This window comes from Henckelia pumila, chromosome 4 (genome assembly GCF_033568475.1).
Source record: "Henckelia pumila isolate YLH828 chromosome 4, ASM3356847v2, whole genome shotgun sequence".
In the NCBI taxonomy this organism is placed as follows: Eukaryota; Viridiplantae; Streptophyta; class Magnoliopsida; order Lamiales; family Gesneriaceae; genus Henckelia; species Henckelia pumila.
In genome coordinates this window covers 14,805,100-14,818,808 of record NC_133123.1, presented here as the reverse complement: position 1 = coordinate 14,818,808, position 13,709 = coordinate 14,805,100, and the positions used below count along the sequence as shown (strand labels likewise).

Sequence of the window (13,709 nt, the reverse complement as noted above, 5' to 3'; positions counted from 1 at the left end):
ATATTTTTTTAGTGTTATGTCATCATTTTCTAACATCAGTACCAAAAAAACCGAAAGACAAAAAAAAAAGAGTAAAAATTAGTGGACTAAAATCTTGAATTTTTTGATAACGTGACCAAAACTAGACAAATATGTTGTGATCTCATTAGGCATCCAATGAGATTAATATACATAAACGAAGTAAGTAAAAGATATGTTTATTACATCTTATAGAATTCATTTATATAGAGACCAATTAAACCTTAAGATCCAAACAAAACATCGATATTTCCTGAATCATATATATAATTATTGTGACTTAAAAAATTGCTAATCGTTCCCTAGCAAAGCGAGGATGAATGCTTTGTAATCCCCAGAAGTCTCCTTTGCCACTGCATGCTCCAGAGTTACACTATTTCTCTTACTAAAAATCTCCTTTATCACCTTCAAATATTTCTCCGCTGATGTGACCACAACTCGAGTGAGCGGCTCCTCCTCCGTCCCGACTGTGTTTAGGGCTTGTCGAATTACCTAAAGTTATAGCTAGTATTTGAGCATTTCTTGAAATCTTACGCACGTATATTTATTTAAACATAAATTGATGCATTAAAATCATGAATTACCTTTTCGTAGTACTTTTGATGATCACTAATGCACCGGATTGCAGTACGCAATATTGCAGACAAGTAATCGCTTGATGGGTCATCTCTCAAGTGCTGAAACGCACTCAAATTTAATGCAAATTTATTCCTTTAATATAATTTAAATTGAAGTTATTTATTAGATATTTTGATTTTTTTAAAAAATAAAAATAAAAATTTATGTCGCGGATTTTTACCTTCGTTATCGACGAACCATGATCAACTTTGAATCGATTTAGAGTTGCTAAAACCTGATTTTTGCTTCTTGTAGTTATGATTCTCACAACTTCATCATCACCAAATGACTTCTCCTTGATAAAATTTTGGAGAATTTGAGCCTCAGAACTTGCTAGCCTTTCATTGATTTCATCTCCATTGTACCTATATATACTCACCAAACCAACCAAAAACTACCAAAAAGATGGTTCAAAAATCATTATTATAAGCTAGTGAAGTAAAAATTCACAATCTACCATAGCTAGATAGAATAGAAATATTACTACATGCTAGCTAAAATGGATCGTTACGCGTACCTGCCGAATAGGGGCAGTGGTGTGTTGAGCCAAGTCTTCCTCCACGGAACGCTTGAAGCGAATGTGGTAGGCTCGCTTGATGGCTAAAAGCTCTTCGGGTGATCGAATGCATGAAATCTCGACGATTACGCAGTACTCGACTGGCGATTTCGTGATGGCGACATTTAATAGTACAGCATCACGATCTTGTGGATCCAATATCCATCTATACACAGCTTTCTAAAACATACGTAAAGTCAATCAAGATTACGTACGTACATGGAGTAGAAGCGATAAAAAGAAAAACAAAACAAAAAAAATAAATATTTTGATCGAGATGTGTTTCAATTTTTATATAACATACTAATTATATATTAATTATTATCTAATTTTTGTAGGAACAATGTCAATAGATCCTGTCTCAGGTCCTAAGGTAACTTTAGGGGAAGGTCTTATAAATTTTTTTTATTAAATATAAAAATATTACATGCAAGCTAATAATCAAGTGAAAATAATTTGATCAATATTTATAAAGATCGGTTATATTCCAGTAACTTTACGAAAGAAATGACATATATAAATTAAATCTAATAACAAAATGTTCATATTCTTTCTCTTTTTTTGTTGCGCAAAATTGACAACTATACATCGAAATCAAGTTTGGCTACAATTTTTTTCAATAGAGCATAAAATAATTACAAGATTCTGAAAACCCGGAGAGCAAAGCCCAAAAATCAAATAATTAAAAATTAAAACACCAACATCAACAATGCAAACAAACAAACAAAGTCACGTTCCATAAAAAAAAAATGGAACGAAAATTGACCTAATTTGAGCAATTTAAGTCACCTGAGTGGAGCAATTTAACGAAGGGTTTTTTTTTTAAGAAGAAATAAAAGTTTTTTAACCCAAATTAAAGAAAGGAGCCAAAAGTACAAAATGTTGCCCGCCGTTTCAAATTTTCAACAAATAATTTAGAGGCTCATCTAAGGTTTTAAAGGAAGAAAAAAAAAATAATAATAAAAAAAGGAAAAATAATAATTTCGAAGCCCCGCTCAAGAGGATTTAGTTCAACCTATAATACCTCTAATAGGTGATTAACAATTCATGATTTTCCATGTCAACCCTATAATATTAATTGTGCATATGTGTTGAAATGTGGACCATTGGATGAAAATTTTGGTATTACCCATATGCTAGAATCTCATTAACAACCAAGAGAAGCTCCTAGACAGCCGCATAATGTGCCTCCCACTCCCTTAAAGCAGGCCCTTGTATCAAACACTTCATTTTAAAATGTGTAAATTTTCATTTAAATGAATCATTGGAAAAAGCAAAAACTTAGTGGACTTGGACCTAAGTTAACCTCAAGGGGGGAGGGGGGTCTAACACATAACGATGGGTGTGAGCTCTGATACCAAGCTAAAAAATGAGACTTAAACTTAACTCATACCAAAAGTTAGCTCAAAAGGTGAGGGTTATCTATGTCTATATAAGAAACTCTCAGGAACTCTATCCTAGCAATATAGGACATATTCCCCCAAATAATTATCTAGATTTTCGGTTAAGATCGAAATCCGATGACATACTTCGATCTAGTTAATGAATATATATGATTGGTTCGGATTCGGGAGAGATGATCAATTATACCTCAAAATGGCAAGAGAGCTCAGATTCTAGGGTTTTGACGAGATCCTCGTGGTACAAATCCTCGTACGCTTGTCTTATGAGCTTCCTCTGGGTCTCATTTCTATGTCCCAATATTGAAATTATTGCTTTCTCGTCGGTTCCCCACCCTAAAAATGCTTACATATATATGTAATTAAAATTAAATTAAACCAATAAAATTGATTAATTGTTAATTCACAAATTAATATATGATATTCACTACATTAATAAGATAAATAAAGTTTGGTTTAAAAAATAATAATAAAAGAAAACCATAAGCATATATATGTATGATTTTACTTACCTTGGCAAGCTTTTCTGAGAGCTTCAGCATCTGCAACAGGAGAAGGGTGATCTGGGAAAATTAAGGTAGCCATTAATATTTTTTAGTTCTTATTATTTATTTTATTAATAAAATTCTTGGTTTCAATCGATATTATGAGACCTTTACCTTGCAATATTTCTTACTATTTATAGTGTTGATTAATACAATGTTGAGTGTTGTGTGTAACGAAATTGAATTTATTGATTTTGTATTCTTAAGTTTAGGTTTGAACGAGGAATTTCCAGTCATAAACTTCGGTTATATATATCAATACAATCAATACAATATTATAATGCACCAGCCACCAGGGTATTAGAGTAATTGTTTTTGGTCAATTTAATGGTTGTACCAAATTATCCCTACTATTATTCATTAAAGATATCATATCATTATCTCACTTTCTCACATTCTTCTCCATATTCTTTTCTTAACCATCTCTTTTGTAATAGTAGAAAATAAACCATATTAATATATATATATATATATATATATATATAGTTGTGTAAATACATATGATTTATATATTATATCACACACGCAAAACGTGTGCTTGGATGCTAGTTTTAATTGATGGATTGGCTAGGTTTTGGAAATATAATTAATTTGATTGACAAGTTACTTGTACGTGGTTTCAATGTGATTAAAGCAGTTATATTATTAAAGTATGTTTGGATGTCTAAAAAATAAAATTTCGAATTGAAATTGAATTTGGATTTTAAATTCATGGAATTCAAATTCCATTTTGGTGTTTGGAAAAAAGTTAAAAAAACATATTGAAATTTACTAGCATAAATTTTAGAAAAGTGATATTTTGTAAAAAAAAAATGTTAGGAAAACTTAAATTTATAAACTATTATTAGAAATAATTGTATTGCTTTTATAAACTCAAATTCCATGAAATCCTATCAATTTTGTAAGGATTTCACTTACTTAAATGAAATCTCATGAGAGGGTATTTGGCAGAGCTTTTAAGCTCCCAAATTGTGTTTGATAATTTTTTAAAAAAACAGCTTATAAGCTGTCAAAATAAGTTGTTTGACAGCTTATAAGTTTTTTTAAAAAAGTAAGGGGGAGGTAGATTTTGTTTCCATCTGGGTTGGATAATTTTCAGGAATGTTGGTACAGTTGTAGAGTGGGTTTAGTAATACTTTATAAAAAATTATCTAAACCCAGGGCACACGCATTACGTGTGGAATGAAAGAAATGTGACAAACTTGTTTGTGTATAACCTTCCACAGTTTACTTCTATTCTAGTTGTGTTATAAATATGACAAACTTGTGACAAACTTTGTTTGTGTATAAAAACCTTTAAATAAGATGTTAAAAGAAACACCGCTTAAAATTTCATTTAAAATCCTTTAACATAGCTTTAAAATCCTTTAACATAGCTTTAAATGGAAACACCGCCACCCAAAATCTAAGAATAAGATGTACCAAACTTCTTGAAAGACTAGAGTTTAGGCCCTAAAAAACTATCTTGTCGGGAAGAAGATAAAGACCTGTTACTCTGGATATTATAACTATTCAATCATTTAACACAACATTTAAATCATTTATACATCACATAAAAATATTAAATTAACATAGCTTTTAAATCATAAATAAATAAAATAAAATCATTTAAATTTGATTTAAAATCATGTAAATTTCATTTAAATCTATAAAATGGAAGTAAACTGATTTACTTTATGTTACCTTTTTCAATATGAAAGCAGTTGTAGAGTGGGTTTATAAAATAAAAAACCGATAAGTAAACTTTTTCATAATGCCAACTTTGAACAAGAGAACAACTTATAAGTTGAATGTTCAACCCAGAGGACTGAGCATAAAGTTTAGTAATTACAATTGTGCCAATGTTGTAGAGTGGGTTTAGTAATACTTTATAAAAAGTAAACTGTGGAAGTAGGTATAAATGACTGTATAAAAAGTTTGTCACAGTTGTTTGTGTATAACCTTCCAGTTTAGCCCACACTGTTTAAACAACTTGTGACAACTTGTTTGTGTATAACCTTCCACAGTTTACTTCTAAACTCACTCTACATACTTTATAAAAAGTTGAATGTTCAAAGTTGAACCCAGATGTTCTAAACCCAAATTATATGGAAGCAGTTCTTTCATTGTGTGTGCCCCGGGTTGTTAATCAAAATCAACCATTTATGGCGTAACGCGACTATTTTAGCGTTTTGGACGAATAGTCCACACTATTCTCAGGAAAAGCGCGATATAGCGCAAATAACGTGCGCTATAGCGCTATTTGCTGAATAGTGTGGGCTATTTGGACAAAAACTAAAGATCCATAATTGACATATTTTGACCAAAATTAAAGGGAAACAAACAATGTTGGGTCTTGTTAATGTGAAAAAGGACTATATGGATGTTGAAACTATATTTTGGCATCTAATGATCAATTATTATGATTTCATGGCTAATTATCTCACTTATTTACATGTATATAAGTATTTTTCTATTTTTTTAATTGAATAAATTAAATAATTGGCATGCACGAATAGCTGTGCTATGCGCTACACTATTTACGATACGCTATGACAGGACAAAAACGCTACGGGTCAACGCCACGTTTTTTAAAACACTGATATATATATATATATATATATATATATATATATATAGTTCTTTTATGGTGCCCAACACTATATGTCCACTTCATGTCCACCATGTACAAGTCAACTCATCTATTGTACCGATCAACTCATCTATTGTACATGGTGGGCATGAAGTGGGCATATAGTGTTGGGTACCATAAAAGAACTCTATATATATATATATATAATAGATAAAATATGAAATTAAATTTAAGTAAGCTTTTGAAATTTTCAAACTACGAAAGTAAATATAAATGAATACAATTAAATAACTTAGCATTATAAACCTTTGGTCGTAGTTTTTATTTTAAGAAATTATTTTTAGATACATCGATCATCAATTCATCATGCATATATAATTAGTAGAGAGATATTAAAATGGGCATTATTTATTTTATTTTATTTTACTAAATAAAATCCTTGACGACCTCTTGATTTTTACGCAGAATCTGAATTGAATGGAGGCAAATAAGCGCAAATTCAAGAAATTGGGGAAGTATTCTAAAAATTCAATCGATTCTCATGTAAACAATCTTGATGATGGCTGCCTCATGCACGTTTTCAGCTTTCTCACGCCGATTCCTGGTATGGATTTTTTTTACTGGATTTCTCTATGTTTTTGCTGTATTATTTGTGTGGACTGCGGTTGTTTCAGCTGAATTAATTTGTCTCTGGATCGATTTTATGTTAATCTTTACTTGAATTTCATGCGTTTTTTGGTTTCATTGGGAATTTTATTCTGAAATGGGTTCTGATCCAAGCTCAAGATTTTATTTTGCTTTTGTAAGAATGGGAAGTGCTGGAAAGATCATATTTTTTGTAGTCTTTTACAATTTATATGTAAATTAATTATATGTGCTGAAGAGTTCTATGGGATGTTCGAACTAAGAACCCACCATGAGTGTAAATTTTGAAGCTTTTGATGATTAAATTTTCGGTGGGTTTAATTTTTCAGATAAAATGCCTACGTTAAATTGGCTTTATGACTTGGCTGATTGGAAAACATATAATTTGTTTTGGGTTTTTTTTATTCACCTTGTGTTTATGTATATTGGTAAATGATTTACTCTCTCAAAAGTAGAGATTGGATATTGAACTTGGTTTTTACATATTGATAACTACATTGTAATACATATTTCATTGGATTGCAATGGCAAACCAACCATCACACTACTACAAGTATGTGTACTTTTGTCTCGTATGTTGATATATCTGTTTCATTTTATTAACAATTGCAGAATACTACATTTAAAAATTCAAAGCTTTTTTTTTCTGGTTTTGAGGGATGGGTGGTTGGATTTTACGAAGAATTGCAAGTATTACATGTCACTATTTAACTTGTATGAAGGATGCCCAAACTATTTTTGCACTGAGGTTTTGTTCCAAAACAATTTTTTTCTCTAAAGGCTGACCAAACTGCTATTGCACTAAGCAACGATGGTGATGTTGAACATCATCTCGTATCTTCTCTACTTTCACAACTAGGTATCCCGTGTCTCTATAGAATCGAATCTTTGAAGTTAAATCTACATGTGTTCTCTGCTGTCAACATATTTAGTTCCAGTCAGATGCGACAACAGTCTGTGAGCATATAGCTAGAACTAAAAGCAATAACACATTCAGCCATATTCAGGTATGGCAGTCTGCTTAATTTTACCAAAATTCTTAAGTATACGCTTGCTAGGTGTTTTATATATTATATAGAAATAAAAGGAAGCTCGCAAAACATATACCTTAACCAGGCTTACAAAATGTGTCACACGAACACTAAAGCATAGAGGGTGTAAGCACCTGGCATGAGACTAGTGCACACCTTGTCTTAGGTAGATACACTTAGACACAGTGTTCTGGAATTTTGATGTATAAAAAATATTATGTTGTTAAAATTTTTATATAATACTATTTAACAATATTAAGGCAATTGCTCTTAGAGTCCAAGTAAATATGACTATCACATTGTATCTCCCATTGGATTCACGATCCTTACATTTAAAGTGCACCTTGAGCATTCAAGGCACAAAAAGACTCATGCTTCACAGTCAAAGCCGCCAGCAGATGACTTAACACTTTGGTTTGAACTAGGCACCGGAGTTGCATCTTGTTTTTTGCCTCATACCTCAAGCACTTTTAGCAATGTTTACAAGCCTAAATGCAAGATACTCTAGCTTCTTTCATGTTCTGTTATAAAGTGCTGTTGAGTTTGCAGATCGGTATAACACCGCCCTCGTTTGCCACAGATGGCGTTTCCTGGCATGTCACCCTCGTCTTTGGCTTCGAGTAGATCGTTCTGTGAAAGATTCATCTCAGCCTGGAGTCTTCCCTGACATTGAGACGGCTGTCTCCGCCGCTAGGTCAGTGAAGCTTTGTACATTTTTATGCAGAATTCTGGAACTACATGTGATTACGGAATATTGAGCACTGCAGGCCTGGGGACACTATACTAATAGCAGCGGGAGGCATTCATCGCACTTCTAATATTCAGATTAAAAAGCCTCTTTGCTTGGTAACTTCTTACTTCTCTTTCATAGATATCGTGCATTTACTTCTAAAACCCATTTTTTTGTATGTTTGGTTTCTCTTCCTCGGAAATCAGACCGAATCTGTTAATTCAAATCACTTTACTTGTGTTATATGTAGAATGGGGTTTGTCTGGGCAAAGACAAGGTATGATAAACGAAAATCCTTAGCATGAACGTCAAACACTGGTTGCCTTGTAGAACATTCTCCTTCTCGATTTCCTTTCCTGTGTTGGTGATTTGTTGTAATCGTAACCACGAGTGAGTTAAAGCTTGCTAAAGAGGTCAATTATCCAGCTGTAATTTCTGGCATTAGCTGCTTTATGAAACAACAAAGAAACTTGCTTCAAAATTCCATCTGAAAAACCGAGTTTATGCTTCTTGGTAGTATTCTTTTCTTTTTAGATGGGTTTGAGTCTGTACTTCTCTATACTGCCATATAGTCCGATCGGTGTATCAATATATCTTTTCTTTGAAGTGTTAGTCTCTTCTTTATTTCAGGTTTTACGTCTAATCTCTATGCTCTTGTTTGTTCTATCTTGCATTTTGGCCTTCAACTTGTAAATGTATTACCATTTCCTTTGTGCGTACATTCTTTTGTAGACTGGCGCCGGTGAGCTTCCTGATGATACGACACTCATCTGCTCCCGAGGCTCTGACAGGTTTGCAGCATTGCATGTTGCTCTGCCTTTAATCTATTAATGTATGATTCTGGAGTAAAAAATCTATGGAAAACTTTCTAAAGCTGGTGGATATGACAGATTTTATCCGACTTGCATGTCTTCTGATGGTTCTATCTCGAATATTTTCCAGCTTAGATTCGTATCTCTTAGGAATTCCTGTTATGTGTTGAACGGGATCTAGCCACTCATCCAGAAGTTAGGAGTGTGTTCTTTAACATCGTTCTTTCCAATGTAAAAAGAATATACTAAATCTTTGTTCTTTTTGCTTGTACAGTGCACTAGAGTTCTTGTCTACCTGCAAACTAACAAACTTAACAGTGAGGGCAGAACTCGGTTGTTGCCTGCTTCATAGGAGTGGAAGGCTAACCATTGACGGTTGTCTTCTTCAGTGCGAATCAAACCCATTGGATCATCTCTCACATGCAATTGTTACCACTGCAACTACTCCTGATGTGCTATCGTCGGCACTTGAGCGTTCTGGTGATTGTGTTTCTGTAATGCGAACCAGAATTGAAGGAGGTGCCAAAGCTGTATTAACGAGTGGAACTCTTTCGCTGCAGCAAGTTCGGGTCATATATACTAGAACTTCACTGTTCTTCTGGTTCAACGTGGAGAACCGTTGACACGATCTTCTTCCGGTAGCAATCAAAACCATTAGACCTGCTTTGTATTCCTGTGTATGTGTGTAATAACATGTAGTTTGTTTCACTTGTTTCTCTCTTTAACCGAAGATCAAAGATTTGTACGACTCCATTTACTATTTGTAGACAGTAGTAATTGTTTGTGGCCGATGGCTTTTCGTTCTGTGGTTCCATCCCTGCTGGCAATTCATGAAGAATAATTGTAGACTCAGGCGAAGATCGAGGGAAAAAAAAATGTAGTCTATTTTCTAAAGTAAATATTCATTAATCATCGGTGAATCCAAGTCGCATCTTGAAACGCCTACTATTAATAAATGCGGAATTTTTTTTTTTTTAAATAATACTATTATACATACATGCCCATACATATATGTATGTAAAAATAAAATACTTAATATTAAATAACCTGAAAAATTATTGAATAAATAAATTTTTAAAAATATTTCATGCATCAATTTAAAATAATAAATAACGCTACTGAAAAATCTCATATGCGGAATAACAATAAAATAAAACATGTTTCAAAATTCAATCATAATAAACTAAATAACTGCGACGGTCACGGGGTCCACTGCTCCGTGAGCTCATACGTCCTCACAACCGGTAGGAGCTACATAGATGTCATCATACTCACCTGCACCATATAAGCGTAGTGAGCCTAGAGGCTCAACATGTCTAATCTTTTATAACGAGGTTAAAAATAATGCATCACATAATACTAATACATATACATGTACATGAGCATGCATGGAAAAATTCTTCATAACATAAATGCTGAATCATAAATCTTAAACATAACATAACTTTCTTCATCATACATAACATAATTGAGCAATGCATTTGAAACCTGAAGATGGTCCTATCCATAAGTGTGGCGCTCATGTGTCGACTGATCAGTCTCCTGAACCAACGTACGATGGCGGTGATAAATCACCTCCTATGGTAGTAAACTACCGAATCATATGGTGGATAACCATCCCTATGGTAGTAAAACTACCGAATCATATGGTGGAAGACCACTCCTATGTCACACATACTTCAATTTTCATCAAAAATATATTTTATTGCTCATCATTTACATAATCATATGCATAAGAAATTTCATGAATGCATACACTGAAAATTTGTTCGTAATATATATTTAATTTATTTTCATAATAAATATACTTATACTTAAAATATGAATTTCATGCATAAAATAATTAAATATATATTCCGGACTTAGTTATTTTTCATGGGTTGGTCCAGACTGCTGGTCACTCACTGTAAAGCCCATTAAACTTAAATAAAAGCCCAATAATCATATCTTAGCCCAAATAACTTAATTAAACTTAATAGGGCCTAAATAAAAATATTTAAGCCCATTAACTTAATTAAACCCAATAAAATTCTAGACTGGCCCATAAATCCACTGACTGACCCAAAAATTCTTATGGGCTCCCAAGCCCATAAAAATCATTGGGCTAACTTAAATAAATTATTTAAAGCCCAAATAAAATTATTTGGAGGCCCAAATAATTTTCTAACTAATTTTAAAAGCCCAAAAACCAATTAAACTCTTAATTAATTAAAAATTAAAATACCCAAGCCCGGCCCACCTAACCCAGACCCGGACCACCTGACCCGACCCTAGACCTACCAGACCCGACCCGGACGTCAAGACCCGGCCCAAACCCAGCCAAAACCCCAAAACCCATTTCCCCCTCCCTCTTCCCTTCTTGGCTGCGAGCAGCTCCCATTCAGAGCCGACGACCGCCATTCTCAGGCCACCACCGGCAGGAACACCACTACCTAAACTTATCCCACATCCAGACGCTTCCATCAAGCCAAGAACCAGACCAAACCATCGTCCATAGAGGGAGAACGAAGCTCTGCCATCTCGACCATGTGCAGCTCGCGCGCAAACGCGAGCAGTTGCAGCGTTTTCCCTCTTGTCGCCTACTCAGACCACCAATGACCATGAAACCAGTTCCTAGACCTAGCCAACATCCATGAGTTTCTAACCCTTCAACCCTTATACCAAGCCGTGACCATAGGAGGGAGGACGAAGCTCTCTTCCCCGAAACCCTAATCTGCGATCTTGGGCAGAAAACTCCATCTTCGATTTTAGCCTACCCCAGCCTCAAATCCCAACTTAGCTCGACCCTAGGGACCCTTACTCACACTCTGACCCATGGACCAGCAGTTGGTTCGAATCCATACCATAAAAACGTGATGAACATGCATCAAACAAGAGCAAACTCATGAATCAAAGGAAAAATCATTAAATTCTTGCATGAACACATAAAGATCAATGCCAAACTCATATATTCTGATAAAAACGTGAGTAGTAGCTTATATGGTGGTAAAGAAAAGGAATTAAACATGCGTTTGATTTTTTTTTCGAAGCTTTCACGCGTGTACGGCTCCGGGACGACAAAACGACGAAAAACTCTATAATTTCTTGAAGAAATCGGCTATGGGAGAGGAGTTTTCTGAAGAAAGCGTGAAGAAGGTTTGGAGAAGATGAAGGAGGCGGCTGATAGGTTTTTTTTTATCGGCTAAAGAATTGATTTTTAGGTTTTAAATTTGAGTAGATATTGGTTAATAATTAAAATAATAAGTTTCTAGATAATATACCTACAAATATAATTAGAACTCTCTTATAATAATAACAATCTGATAAAAATAACCCAAATCCCGAAATATTATGCTATTTTTAAATTTAATAAAAGTCATTAAAATGACTTATTTTGGCTAAAAATCAATCCTTAATTAAATATATAAATAAATACTAAAATTTTCTTGACAAAATACCTTAAAATATTATTTTAAGGCTCATAAAACTCATAAAATATTTTTGGCTAAATATTTTGGTATCTCGTCCGTCCACGGTCCCGTCTACGCGATCAAAACAATTAATTCCTTAAAAAATCTAAAAATACCATAATTACGGGTTAAATGCTAAAATAAATTTAAATCATGCATATCATTCACATAATAACACATAAATGTCATTTAACCCAAATATAAATTTTAAATAATTATTTTCCCTAATTATGCATGCAAATTTACGTATTAAAATTTTCGGGTGTTACAATTCTCCCCCTCTTAAATTGAATTTCGTCCTCGAAATTAAAGTGCTTACTCGAATAACTCCGGGTAGCGAGTCCTCATGTCTGCTTCGATCTCCCAAGTGGCTTCCTCCTCGGAATGATTCTGCCACTGGACTTTGATCATCGTTATGACCCGCGTCCTCAATCTCCGCTCCTCTCTGGCTAAGACCCGAACAGGCCTCTCCTCAAATGCTAGATCTGGTGCTAACTGCAAAGGCTCGTAATCCAACACATGCGTCGGATTAGAGATGTATCTCCGAAGCATGGATACATGGAATACGTTGTGCACTGCTGCAAGCCCTGACGGTAGTGCTAAACGGTATGCCAAAGTGCCAACTCTCTCCAAGATCTCAAATGGCCCAATATATCTCGGATTCAACTTGCCTCTGCGACCAAATCTCATCACCCCTTTCATAGGTGATACTTTCAAAAACACATGATCACCTACTACAAACCCAAGATCTCGTCGTCGAGTATCAGCATAACTCTTCTGACGACTCTGAGCTGTCCTCATACGATCCCATATCTGTGTCACAATATCGGCAGTCTGCTGTACAATCTCGGGACCGAGTAAAATCCTCTCGCCAACCTCATCCCAATGCACTGGCGATCTACATCTCCTCCCATAGAGAGCTGCATAAGGAGCCATACCTATAGACAAGTGAAAACTGTTGTTATAGGTAAACTCCACTAATGGCAGTCTAGTCTCCCAAGAGCCCTGAAAATCAATGACACAAGCTCTCAGTAGATCCTCAAGAATCTGGATCACCCTCTCCGACTGACCATCTGTCTGGGGATGGAACGTTATACTGAATAATAGCCGAGTCCCCAAAGCTGTGTGCAAACTCTTCCAGAATGCAGACGTAAATCTCGGATCTCTGTCCGATGCTATCGACACTGGTATGCCATGCAGTCTAACAATCTCCTTGATGTAAAGCTCTGCATACTGCGTCAATGAGTAAGTAGTCCTCACTGGCAAGAAATGAGCTGACTTGGTGAGTCTATCCATGATCACCCAAATAGCTATACATTCTCTAGTACTCCTC

At 34.4% G+C, this 13,709-nt stretch overlaps 2 protein-coding genes across 2 annotated transcripts; one reads left to right on the top strand and one right to left on the bottom strand.

Annotated features, from left to right (window-relative positions):
* Positions 1 to 242: 242 nt before the first annotated feature.
* Positions 243 to 3,182, bottom strand: LOC140867232 (annexin-like protein RJ4). The gene is made up of 6 exons (XM_073272307.1): positions 3,105 to 3,182; positions 2,783 to 2,928; positions 1,154 to 1,372; positions 818 to 1,030; positions 603 to 695; positions 243 to 510 (listed from the first exon to the last, which is right to left on the bottom strand). Exons 1-6 carry the CDS (start codon positions 3,175 to 3,177, stop codon positions 310 to 312), a joined length of 945 nt encoding a protein of 314 aa, XP_073128408.1. The 5' UTR covers positions 3,178 to 3,182; the 3' UTR covers positions 243 to 309.
* Positions 3,183 to 6,048: 2,866 nt separating this feature from the next.
* Positions 6,049 to 9,741, top strand: LOC140863617 (F-box protein SKIP5). The gene is made up of 5 exons (XM_073267156.1): positions 6,049 to 6,313; positions 7,935 to 8,079; positions 8,153 to 8,231; positions 8,848 to 8,906; positions 9,202 to 9,741. Exons 1-5 carry the CDS (start codon positions 6,187 to 6,189, stop codon positions 9,548 to 9,550), a joined length of 759 nt encoding a protein of 252 aa, XP_073123257.1. The 5' UTR covers positions 6,049 to 6,186; the 3' UTR covers positions 9,551 to 9,741.
* Positions 9,742 to 13,709: the final 3,968 nt, after the last annotated feature.